At 37.7% G+C, this 12,746-nt stretch overlaps 1 protein-coding gene across 2 annotated transcripts in view; it reads right to left on the reverse strand.

The window, feature by feature from the left end:
• The window catches only part of unc13c (unc-13 homolog C (C. elegans)), a 196,708-nt gene that overhangs the window by 133,529 nt on the left and 50,433 nt on the right, over nucleotides 1-12,746 (reverse strand). The window contains exon 6 of one of the 2 annotated variants that reach the window (XM_087793270.1): nucleotides 5,886-5,939. In XM_087793270.1, the coding sequence (XP_087649396.1) occupies nucleotides 5,886-5,939 (54 nt within the window). Of the gene's footprint in view, nucleotides 1-5,885; nucleotides 5,958-12,746 lie in introns of both variants that reach the window. The other variant, XM_087793269.1, reaches the window with a different exon arrangement.

Raw genomic sequence — 12,746 nt, forward strand, 5'->3', positions numbered from 1 at the left:
ATATAATGATTAATTAAATAGATGTAAATTAATCAATTTTTGTATTGTATTTGTTTTTTAATATTTTTGATGGGTTACACATCTTTCTCAGTGGGATAATTTGGATTAATTTGACAGCCTGATGTTAAAATGATTTTTAAGTCTGATGGTTACCACCATGTAAGTAAAACTAACATAATAAAGGTGAAATAATCCTTAAGGAATAAAAAGTCAATGTCAGAAATCCCTGCTAAAAATATTTGGCCCATTTCTTGGACTTCTTAAAACATCTTAAGTGCGATTAAGTTCATCACCTATGCTTTGAAGATTTGAGGCCTTGTGAATGTCAACAGTAAAGTTTTAATCCAAGAAGAAATTCAGAGAAGATGGAAGAAGAAGTTAAGATTCAAAAGGATTAGATGACGATATAAACGATTCAGCACAATCGGCTGTGGGGGGCGTGGCTTAAGGGGGAGCCAGAGGTAATGGGGTTAGATTTAAAATGGAGTTGATTAACCTCACATGTGGGCATCATAGCAGCCTATTTAAGGGACTCTTTGGGCTCTTGTGGAGACAAGTGTGACATGCTTGTCCTCTGGGGCCAATTTGGTTGTCAACAACATCTAAAGCTGCCTGTGGTTCTGGGATGATGTGCAAATCATTGTGGGTAAAAAAAAAAAAAAAGCAACCCAAGTGGACACAATGAGGTGAAGCATGAAAAAGACCTTCTCTTAAACAATAGCACCGTATAGGGACCGCACGAGGGCAGAGTATATTGATATCTGGACCTTGATGCCCTACTCTACACTCTCATCTCTCATATCCTTTTCATCATCCCTCCATCTTCTTCTTCCTCCCGGGTCGTTCACAGCAGGAGGTCGTCGACACTGAATCGAAGGTTTCTGCCTTTTTAGATGTATTTTTTCCCTGACTATTGTCACACTTTACTCATTGTTGATTATATAGTCGTACCCTTCTGTACAAGTCTTCAATACAAGAGGGACATTACAGACGAGTAATATGGAGGTATTTGGATGTTTTCAAGTGTCTTATTGGAGGAAGATCGTCTACTGAGCTCCAGTCGCTACATTAAAATGAACAAACATTTTTGTCTATAACTCTAAAAAGGAACAGATTACTCTGGAAATAATCCCCACATAAAGATGGTGAAAAAATGTTAAGTAGAAAGTGAGTGAACCTTAACTTTAAACTGTAAAGTGTATTGAGATATCGTTTAATAATTAATAATTTTAAACTTTAAATAAAGTTGAATTTAATGTTTAAATGTTAACAAGTAAAGACATCAGAACTCACTAGTTAACTAGTACAGTCAGAAAACTCAATACTAGTAATATGTAGAATGTTTTTCTATGACATGTTCACTGGTTTACTAGTAAACTAGTAACTGTCTTACTGTTATTAGTTCACTAGTTAACATGTTGGGATCAGCTAGTTCACTAGCAAGGCCAAAAAGACTTCACTAGTAGTCATGATGGCATTCTCTAGTTTACTAATTTGATTTTTTAACGTTCACTAGTTCACTTGTAATGTAAAACTGCATGAGTAGTTCACTAGTGGACTAAATTTATGTTTAACCAGTTAACATGAGTTTTTAGAACCCACTAGTTAACTAGTGTGCGTTCTTGACCGCTCTCTGTGGCCGACTTGATTGTGATGATCTCGGAGTCGTGCGCACAAGAATGAATCATTCGGTTCGGTACAAAAATATCAAAAGCCCCGATTGTGGCGCTCCATCTCAGTCATCTAACCCTAGACCAGTGCGATAAGAAAAACGACTGAATAACTTGTTTATGTCTGTACAAAACCTTGAATATCTTTGCATCACATTGATCTGTCATGTGTTGTGATGCCAATGCTTGAGATAGTCTGTCGAAGCTCCTTAAATCTGTCGCCTCTGTGGTCGAGGAAACTCTGCCAAAAAATACAATTTTATCCACAAGATTCTCTCCTCCCAAATCAGGACGATCAATTGGTTTCACCCCGAGAGCAGTCAGACGTTTGCCTTTACACGCCGCTGGAGTGATTTTAGTTTGGCACAGATGGTTAGCCGAGCCTCCTCGCTGGTTCTGCCAGCCGAGTGGAGGGAGCAGTCGGTCGAGCTGGCACTGATGTGATAAGAGAATGGAATTTTTTTTTTCAGGAGCATGAATTCAAGCTTAGCTTAGAATCACTGCTGATGCACTCTCAGGTCTACTCTCTTCGTATTCTTTTGATTAACTCTACAAAGATTATTAAGGTAGAAAAAAAGGAATGTCATTACAAAAACTAGATCTGTTCAAAGTGAACAACTTAATTCTCGTCAGGTTGCAGGAATTTACTTCCGTAGACATAGTAGCGACAAACTCAGTTGGTGAAAGGTTACAATTAAATTCGAGACTACTCAAAAATTAAAGGGAATTTAGGTAGGGTCCATATCCTATGTCCATACTTTTAGGGGCAAGTTTGTATACGTATTATTCAGCTTTACCAAAAGGGTTAATTTTTGGGGGGGAGTAAAGAATTTCTAACCAAGGTAGAAGTGCTTAAAAAACACTGAAAAACCCTAACAAAGAAAACCGTCCATTTATTTACGTCTCTTTTTTAGGTCCAGATTATGATCACCCTGATTTATTTGATCTTGTTAAATGGTTTGAGCAACATCATTTCATTCTGCTCCATTTCTCTGGCCAACAATTGTTAAATTAGAAGCCAAGCATCTGAGTTGAATTTGATTCAAATTCATACTTAAAATGTGGGTCATTAACTTCTTAGGCTAAGCCTCTATTAATATGAAGAGTAATAATACTTTTGCTTCCTTGTAAGAACCCCTTAAAAAAGGTACCACTGAAATTCTGAGCTACAACTAATGTTTAGATTTAACTTTGCCTTAAACTGATGTTAGATCTCTTTTGTATCATCAGTGTATGTTTGTACAAAACTCTCCTTTCATTGAAATATTGACATTAGACAATAATCTTAAGCCCCACCCACTGAAAACACTTTGTTTTTCTGGATATATATAAATATAAATATTGTTGACCATAACCACACCCACTCTGCTGTGATTGGTGAAACATGGTAGTTTGTCACTGTGTGTCATCAATGCCTGAAGTCTCCACCTCCAAGAGACTCGTTGTATAAACAAAGCAGGGTGTGATTACAGCTGGCTGGAGGAAGAGTGAAGCCATTGTAATGTCAAAATGGACTTTCGTAACCTCTCGTTCGCCCAGATTTCAGAGCAACTTTATAAAGTATTAAGTTGAAAACATGGTCATGATGAGGAACTTACTGTGTGTTGAAGACTTCAACATTTACTACATGTGAGTGAGGAGAGTCTGAGTTTGATATTAGTTAATCAACCATAACTAGCTCAGGTGGTTGGGCCACCCGATTAGGACCCCTGCTGAGGCATTCCAGGGACTCGAAAGAGTTGGCGTCATGTTTGAAAAATCATTTTCGCTCCAACTGCTGAAGGGTTGATGACAGCGGTCCAAACAACAACCAGCTGCTGCTGCTGCCCAAGATCTCTCTCTGCTCCCGTGAGCATCAGCCGAACCCTTACATGGCCAAACTCGCCTCCAGCCTCACGATTGGCTCGACCTGTGACTGTGGTTGTTTTAATAAATGGCTATTTATTCCTGTCATGATGTGAATTTGTCTTATTTTATATTCTCCTTAAAGCTGAAAAATAATTCTCACTTCTGTTAACCACAATTATATTCGTTAAATACATATCATAACACTATTATGAATAATTTAACCATAACATCATCATCGCCATTACAATAACGATGAAATATATGATTTCAAAACCAGTAGCGAACATTTGAGATTCTTCCCAACGCTCACAATAGCGCCGACCACGTCCTCGGAAGGTTCTCATCTTTCCCCTACACACATTATCCTCCACATCTCACATTTCCTCGCTCTCCTACACTGACACTCGTTCAGTCCTCACAGGAAAAGCTTTCTCCTCGACTTAATGCGGCAGATAAATCTCTGACATCTGCTCGGCCTACTTACCCTGACCACACAATCTGCGGCTTTGCTCGGAACTCTACCCTCAACCACCAATTTTGAAACTTTCCCGTGCTGGATTCATCTGTGAGGATTTGGAAGGCCACGAGCTCGGAGGAAAAATCGTGTCAATTTGTAGATTAGTCATCAGAAAAAATGTTCGTCATGAGATTATCATCTGACCTCATGATCTTTATCACATTTAGCGTGTTTGCACGACGATGTTGCAAGATATTATTTAAAGTGTAGAAGAATTGGAGGTAAAGATGTGATTATGGTTGCCAAGTGTCTTCCAAGGTCCTGCAAATCCTTAAAAATATAAACCAATACCAGAGCTCATAGTAGTGATGTGTTGATGAGGCTTCATGAAGCAACTGATGCTGTATCACGATACAGTTTAAAGACCACTAGATGTCACCCTCAGTGAAAATGATGCCAGGTTTCATTGAATTAATAGATCAGAGTCAAAGATTATAAAGCAGAGAGTGACATCTAGTGGCCTTTTAAAATGAAGACAATGTATCATCAAACAACCAATGCAGTATCATGAAGCCTCATTAACCCAACATTAGCTCTTAGCAACTGTGCTAAGAAAGTAGCATGGAGCTCCATACTCTCTATATGGTGGCAACAGCTGGATGTTAACCAGTGTTTGTGGCAAAGCTAGAACCTTTTCAAAAGTATAATTTTGGGCAAAACATGCAAGTTTAAATTAGGTTGGGAGCTGTAATTTGTCAGATATCCTGGTGAATGCTATCTGCACAATAGTAAGAGTAGTATATACGTGCATGGGACATCCACTCAAGAACAAGATCTAAAATACTTCCAGCAACACAAGAAAAATGTGTTGTTTTTTTTAATACAAACCATTTACACAAATAACTAGTGATGTGTCGATGAGGCTTCATGATTCTGCATCGGTTGTTTCATGATACAGTGTCTTCATTTTAAAAGACCAATAGATGTCACTCTCTGCTTTATAATCTTTGACTCTGATCTACTAATTCAATGAAACCTGGCATCATTTTCACCAAGGATAGTAGAAGTACTAGTAGCGACCGGCGCTCACTTGTCTTCTTCTTCTTTCTTCCAAAAAACACACCTAAAAACATCTGAAAACCTCTATACTGCTAGTGTGTAGCGTCCCTCTTGTACTGAACCAACCCACCACTACGAATAACTAAACCACAGAAGTAGTGACGGGTTGATTAAGCTTTATGAAGATTTTATTTGTAGTAAAATAGCTTGAACTTGAACAAAAGAAAACAATAGCTTCTCCTTATAAGTCAAATAACATTGAGCCCCAGCCTTATGAATTCTGCCTTGTCCCATCAGTCCACAAAAAACCTCACTGTTAGTTTTCAGATCACTCTCACAAGACCTCAACATCCTCAACTCATTACCGTGATTAGCAATTTACACTTAATGGCAAAGTGGTTCTTCCACAGCAAATAAATGAAGCGTCAGGTTCATATTTTGTCTGGCATCGTGAATTTATTCTACTGCAGGAAGTCTGGTTTGAAATCAAATACACACCATACAAATGATGAAAGTAAAAACATTGTTTAGCAGAAGAATGATGACATAATGTAGCGTTTAAATCCACATGTATTTTTGGGTGGAAAAGCTCCAATTAATGTTAAAAGTGTCAAAGGTAAGCGACTCACTCCAGCATCAGGCTGGAATAAAAACTCATTAAAAACATTACTTCAATCAACTGACTTCCTTTCTGCGAACACATTTAATTACACGTAATGTTGCATGCAAGGACATCCTGACATGCAACGGTGCATTGTTATGTTCGATGAAAGAGAGGAAAGCAACAACACAATAGCACTCGACACACTCCACTGGCCTTCAGCTTAGATAGGATCGAGTTGTGTACTCACCAGGTCCTCGTTGTTAAGGGTAGACCGGTTCACCAGAGCAAACGAGATGCCTGCCTTTCGAGCAGTGAGAGTCTACAACGAAGAGAGAAGGAGTGAATGTTTCTTTCCTTTGTTTCTTGTATTCATATAACGGTGTGGTTCAGTATGTTGGTATGATGGACAATCTGAGCAATTAAACATACTTTCAAATGTGTCTTATTGTTCACATATATGGATAATAATTGAGATACAGTATTAAGTCAATGTCAGAAATGTCACCCTCTTAAGTATTAACAACATTGATCACAAAATACAATGTAATTCATGCATTTGTGTCTTTTCGTTTTGACTATTGCAACAGTTTGTTTTCATGTCTAAACAAGAAGGATCTGTCTCGCCTGCAGTTGATACAAAACTATGCAGCGAGAATTCTGACCTGCTCTAGTAGAAGAACTCACATTTCTCCGATCCTTAAAACTCTTCACTGGCTGCCAGTTTCTTTCAGGATCAACTTTAAAATTCTGGTTCTTACTTTCAGATCTATTCATGGTCAGACCTTCCATCAGTGATCTGATCCAGACTTACACCCCAGCTCGGGCTCTGAGGTCTGTGGATCAGAATCTACTGATGGTTCCTGAACTTCAGGACCAGAGGAGAGAAATCCTTCCAGACTGTTGCTTCTAAGCTTTGGAACGATCTCTGTGTTTGATGATCTACTGACTCCTTCAAGAAACATCTGAAGACATTTTTTTTTACATTTTTTTCCCTTAATTTTCTGAGACTCCTGTCTTTGTCTCGGTGTTATCTTGACCTTTTAAGTATATGTTTAATCGGGTTTTGTTTTGATTGTTTAAGCGCTTTGTGACCCTGGTCTGGAAAAGCACTCTATACATATAAATGACTTACTTACTTACAATGTTGACCCAGTAGGCCAACAAACACTGCTCTACAACTATAGGAGAGTATCCTCAACTTCCTCAGGACATCACGCAAATAAAGCTTATTCATTTCTATAACTCAAAGGCTCGCCTTTTCGGTGTCCAATTTTCCAGTGAATAGCATATTCAGCAAGCTGCCTCTTTTCCTTACAGGGATATGAAAGACAATTTAGATGATAGAGCTGTAAATGAGAAAGGAAGGACGTTGAAGGACTTTAATTGGAATCTATGGAAAATATAATAATGTAGCTGAAGTACCCAGTGTTGCCAGGGGATTTTTAAAGCTAAAAAAATGTGAATAAAAGATGCAAAAGTCATGTAATTTATTTTTAAATATTGTATTGTCCCTTTAACATACTTGCATGACTAACAATTACAGTCACTACTGACTTATGCTGTTGCTGTTGAGCAGTCGTTTGTGACAGACTCATGTTTAAAATGAAAAAAACTTTTAAAAGGTTGTAACTTACTTAATAATTGATGTACAAAGCCTATCATTTAGTTTAAAAACTTTCTTGGAATGAGACAAAAAAATAAATTTGCCTATTCATGCTATTGTACCACAAATAGTAAATAAGTAGTTAATGCACGACTGTTTTTGGCCTTTTCGTCAATTTAGGACAAATGAGGCCAAAAACAAAACAAAAATCATCTTCCTCCAGACACAGATCTGTTCATGGAGGTCAATGTGAGTTCAAAAAAAGATCTCTGTAGGACCTGTGAGAGAACCAAGCTGACTCAAGTACCCTTTATAGATATAGATGGTTGGGCTTTGAAAAAATTTCGCTTTACCCTCCCAATCCAATTCCATCTAGCTCCAGGGTGAAGCTCCTTCAGTGAAACTAATATCTAAGACAGTGCTACAAATTTAGGTTATCTTTCTGGTACACACTAAAAAAAAAAGAGCTCAGGGTCAATCATGAATAAATGTCTTGGCCTTCCTCTTAAGCCTTAGAGGTAATAACTGCGCTGGTACAACTTGGACATTATGGCATAAATATTTAAAGTTGACAAATAAATATTGTTTTTCTGCATTTTAAATAAACTGTACCGGGACTTGCTGTTGAACAACACGGTAATCGTTCAAAAATACACAAAACTTGCCTAGAGACTCTGAGAAATTAGTATTTTGACCCTCACTCTCCTTGAGTTCCCTTGCATCCTACTTGGCGACACTGGCTGGTCGTAAACACCCGGACCGTCCGATAACTCTCTGTAAGCTGAGTCTAAGCTCTTGTACGACAAATTCCACTCAGAATCTCATTTTTGATGAAACCTGTAATGACAGTGTGTGTGTGTTTGTGTGTGTGTGTGTGTGTGTTCAACTGATATAATCGAGATCTTACCAAAGCCTGAGATTTCCCAGTGGCCGCACATCGAGAATGAAAGAAACACAGAAATTGTATTAGACAAGGAGTTGGAAACGTAATACCGTCAAAGCACAAACAGCAGAGTAATTGTGTTTATCCGAACTGAGCGCATCGGTGTCTCAACTGCCATGCAGGACTGCTGTTAAGGGCATAGAGCTCTTGAGAAATAACTATCATCAGGAGATTATTCAGCCTTTGCATGATCCCTTTTTTTTTTTTTTTTTCTTTTTCGTTCATGCAGCGATTTTGTAAATTGCAGTCATGCTTGGCGTTTATCGTCACTCTTCTGTTGGATGAAGCTTTGATCATATTTTCTGCTGTCTGCTCTGCACATCGGTTTGACGAACACAGTAGAACACAAGACGCACGCACAGCGACTCACGTATGAGTGAAGACATCTGCACAGCACAACACCGACTCACACACACTCGCACACACACATCTGCTCACGGGCCAAAGCCCGGCATGGACTGTGCGATTCCAGGTCGTCGACTGGACGACGTGACCGTCTAAGCCCTCTTCGATCGACAGAATAAAAAATCGGTGTATTCAGGAGCAGGATTACGCTGCTTAAGCTTCGGCTTGAATCCATTCATGTTGTTACTGACGAAACAAGAGTTTATTATCGGTCATGGCGATAAGTAATTCTGATATATATATATATATATATATATATATATATATATATATATATATATATATATATATTTACTGATTTCCTGAAGATTTGCACGTATAAAAAGAGTAAAAAACTATTTGCAGACGCCAAATATTTATCATTATTATTATCACTATTAAATAAATCTACTCATTTAATCGTCAACTATTTTAATAAACATTATCATAATAATAATTATAATTATGTAGCTATTATTTTTATATTGTTGCTCCATATATTCCTCTTGTCCTTGTTTCTAAGTGTATCATTTCAACGCAGTATCTTGCTCTACATCCTAAAAATCAAACAATGCAACGATAAGAATTTATCTTTTTTTTTCATATGCGTTTATTCTTAAAAAAAAAAGGAAGAACTATGAAAGGAGTATTGGTTTTAGTAGACAGAACTCCCTCACTGGATTCTCTGTCTCTCTCGTGTGTAATTTAATATCTAGTAATCCTGTTTTAAGAAGCTGTATCCCAGGTCTCGTGGGTCGTCTAGTGTCGTGTTAACGCAGTGCATGACCCGAGCAATCTCTCATTTTAAGTAGCTTTGAGTAGCCGGTCTTTGCAACAGTTTCAATTTGCAGTACCATCCACGGTTCTGAACAACACCTTTGACTATTTATTGTGCGATAATACTCATTTGACATAATATGCATCAGTGTTTAATAGCAAAGAAGTAATAGTTCCTAAAGAAAAAATGTTTTTTGTTTTGTTTAAACCATTCAAACCTTTAGAGTAACTTTGAATTGATTCATGGCCGTGAGCTAAACTACTGGATTTAGGATTTCCCAATGGTAGAACTTAACAAGCAATAGAAAAACGACTTTATTTTCAACACCACAACAACTTAAGTCGGCTTGTTTGTCGAAAGTTTAAAATGGCTGTAGGACAACCTGGATTCTAGCTCATTCCATTTTCTTGTTTTTGCTTAAGTTTTCCTCTCTGTTCAAGTCACATGAATATCTGGGCTCTGATTGGCAAACTTCACTGTTAATTCTGAATATTTCTCATTCCGAAAGCATGTCAATAGAAATGAATTGAAGCTACGTGTGCTTGAACTAGCTCAATGGCGATAGTTCATCAACTAGTTCTTATTTTTGGTAAAGTTTTCGCCCTTGTTGAAGTCACAGAAATATCAGGTTTTATAAAAAGGTTAATGAGGATTGAAAAACCTTTCATTTCCTTGCAGAACTTGTCCAACGGCATTGGAAAAGAAAAGATATGCATGTGATGACCGGGAACCCATCACTGCTACTGTGGAATAAATGGACAGAAATGCTGCCCCGATGTAAACCTGGTTCTTCACGGTTTAAAATGAGATGATCCAGATCATGAACACATCAATTCTATGTTGTACTTTTTTTGTTGTTTATGTATGGGCTTATATAAAAGCTTGTAGCAACGTATTAAAAAGAGAAACATAATTATTTTTTGAATTGGTGAGCTAACCTTTGAACTATATCAAAAGTTCTTTGAGAATTCTGGGCTGCTCTAATAGTAGAACTCACATTTCTCCGATCCTTAAAACTCTTCACTGGCTGCCAGTTTCTTTCAGGATCATTTTAAAATTCTGGTTCTTACTTTCAGATCTATTCATGGTCAGACCTTCCATCAGTGATCTGATCCAGACTTACACCCCAGCTCGGGCTCTGAGGTCTGTGGATCAGAATCTACTGATGGTTCCTGAACACACATCTTTGGAATGATCTTCCTCTGTGTTTGATGATCTACTGACTCCTTCAAGAAACATCTTAAGACACTTTTATTTGGGCTTTTCACTAAATGTCTTTCTTGTCTTTTGTTGTCTTGGGCTTTTAAAGTTTTTACATTTGTATGTATTTTTGACTGTGTATTGCTTTTGATTGTTCCAGCGCTTTGTGACCCTGGTCTAGAAAGATCTTTACAAATAACTATTACTTACTTACTGTAATAGTATGATCCAAACATTTACGACTAACTTCGCTAACACGTTACCAGAGTGACTTTATTTCTCTACGACACCCATACAATGGAAACTATTGATTTTACTTTACTTTTTAGGTAATAGTTGAATCATTGATGATAATTATATGAATATTATTAAGTTGTTTGATCATTTGAATCCGTCCAATAATCAGAAACCATAACCTGAAATCGTACAGTGCCGGCTTCACTCGACCACTCGCGCAACAACACGTACACAAAAGACACCCACACACAAAAAATAAAAATAAACACTAAATTATCCTTAATGAGTTAGAATCCACTGAATCTGGCAGACCAGAGATTAAAAGAAAAAAAGAAAACAATCATCCCACAGTGTAGGAGATTACTTCATTCAGAAGGAATGCAGACACTGACAGCTGACAATATTGGATCAGTCTTTACCACGACCCACGTGTCTGTTCAGCCCAGCGATGGTAAAGATCCATGGCAGCCATGGTTGGGGGGGTGTGGAGGGTGGTAGGTGGGGGGGGGGGTGTTGGAGGAGGGACCTCTACATGAACTGAGATTGTTGATGTAAGTTTATCAACATGCACCAGCACTGCTGAGGTTGCTGCAGGCAATGTAACCCAGTGTCCAGATGGTATCTCGTCAGAGTTCAACGCATACTTAATCCGACTTAAACTTCTTTTATGTTTGCAACGTGTCTATGCTTTGTTTTCAGTCCGTGTCACTGTGCGCTAGAACCCCGGCCGTCCATTCCAATCAAGCGCCGCCGCTGCCCTGAAGCAATCGCACAGCAAACGGGGAGGACATTGACAAAAGGAGAGGCATGAGAGGGGGGGAGGACCCATTAGATCGCCGACTACCGACTTCATCCCTCGTGTAAAAGGCTTATTCTGCGTCACTTTTACATGATTTAAAAGCCTCACGCGGTTAAATCAGAAGCCAATGAAGTCTCGTTTGATATATTTTTGGGTTGAGTTGTCAACATTTCAAAGTTCAAAGTCTCTTTTTGGAAAAAAAAAACCTGCCGATGGTTTGTTGGGACGATAACCAGTTCATTGGCAGAAATTCGGCGAGGCTGAAATCTGACAACTCACTGAAAAATATCGCCCATAGATGTTATGGGTTCGTATGGGGATGGCAAATATTCATAGAATAGTCAGTAGAAGACGACAACCCATACTTACCAAGACATTGTTGGTTATTAATTTCATGAGAGATATGAACAAATACAGCATCAACTCATGTCGTTCAACTGTTGTATAGACATTCATCACAGTATGTGTGACATCATCATTGGCATTTTAAAAATAAAATCGAATCCTTCATTTTCTTGCATTTGCAAACATGGAAACAGTCAACATAGACACACGGGACAAACATGTAATGGCACAGGACACACAGATAAAACAGACACTTTCATCTAAAGCTACTTGCTAAAGCGACGGGACTTCAACGGCATCTGGACAGAGTCGCAGTGAAACACAAACATCAGTGGATAAAGTTCTCTCTAGAGGATCATTAAACCAGTTTAACATGGTTTCACTTTTAACGTTCTTGACTCCAACTCAGACCAACTTGATTTGTTTCTTACAGCGAGACATAATGTTTCATTGTGTGTATATTTACCTGTGAGATCGTCTGAAAATGAAATTTATTAACTCATGACAATCAGAAAAACAATTGTGTGTTTTTTTTTAAAGGATACTATTTTGATAATAACAAGAACATTTTAAGCCCTATGTAAGTAAAACATCAGCTTGTTCTTTTGATAGAAAAAACAACTAATTTAATTTGGAATTAAATGATTAAACTTGATGATTAAAAACCCATTGATTTTGCATAATATACATTTTAATGAAAAATTTGAATTAAATTATCGAATGTGTTAAAAAAAATCGTTGATTTCATATATTATTTTTTAATTAAAAAAAAAACATTTCATTTGGAATTAAATTATCAAACTCTTTGTGTAAAAAAAC

The sequence above is a fragment of the Callionymus lyra genome, chromosome 6 (assembly GCF_982586985.1).
Source record: "Callionymus lyra chromosome 6, fCalLyr1.hap1.1, whole genome shotgun sequence".
Classification (NCBI taxonomy): domain Eukaryota; kingdom Metazoa; phylum Chordata; class Actinopteri; order Syngnathiformes; family Callionymidae; genus Callionymus; species Callionymus lyra.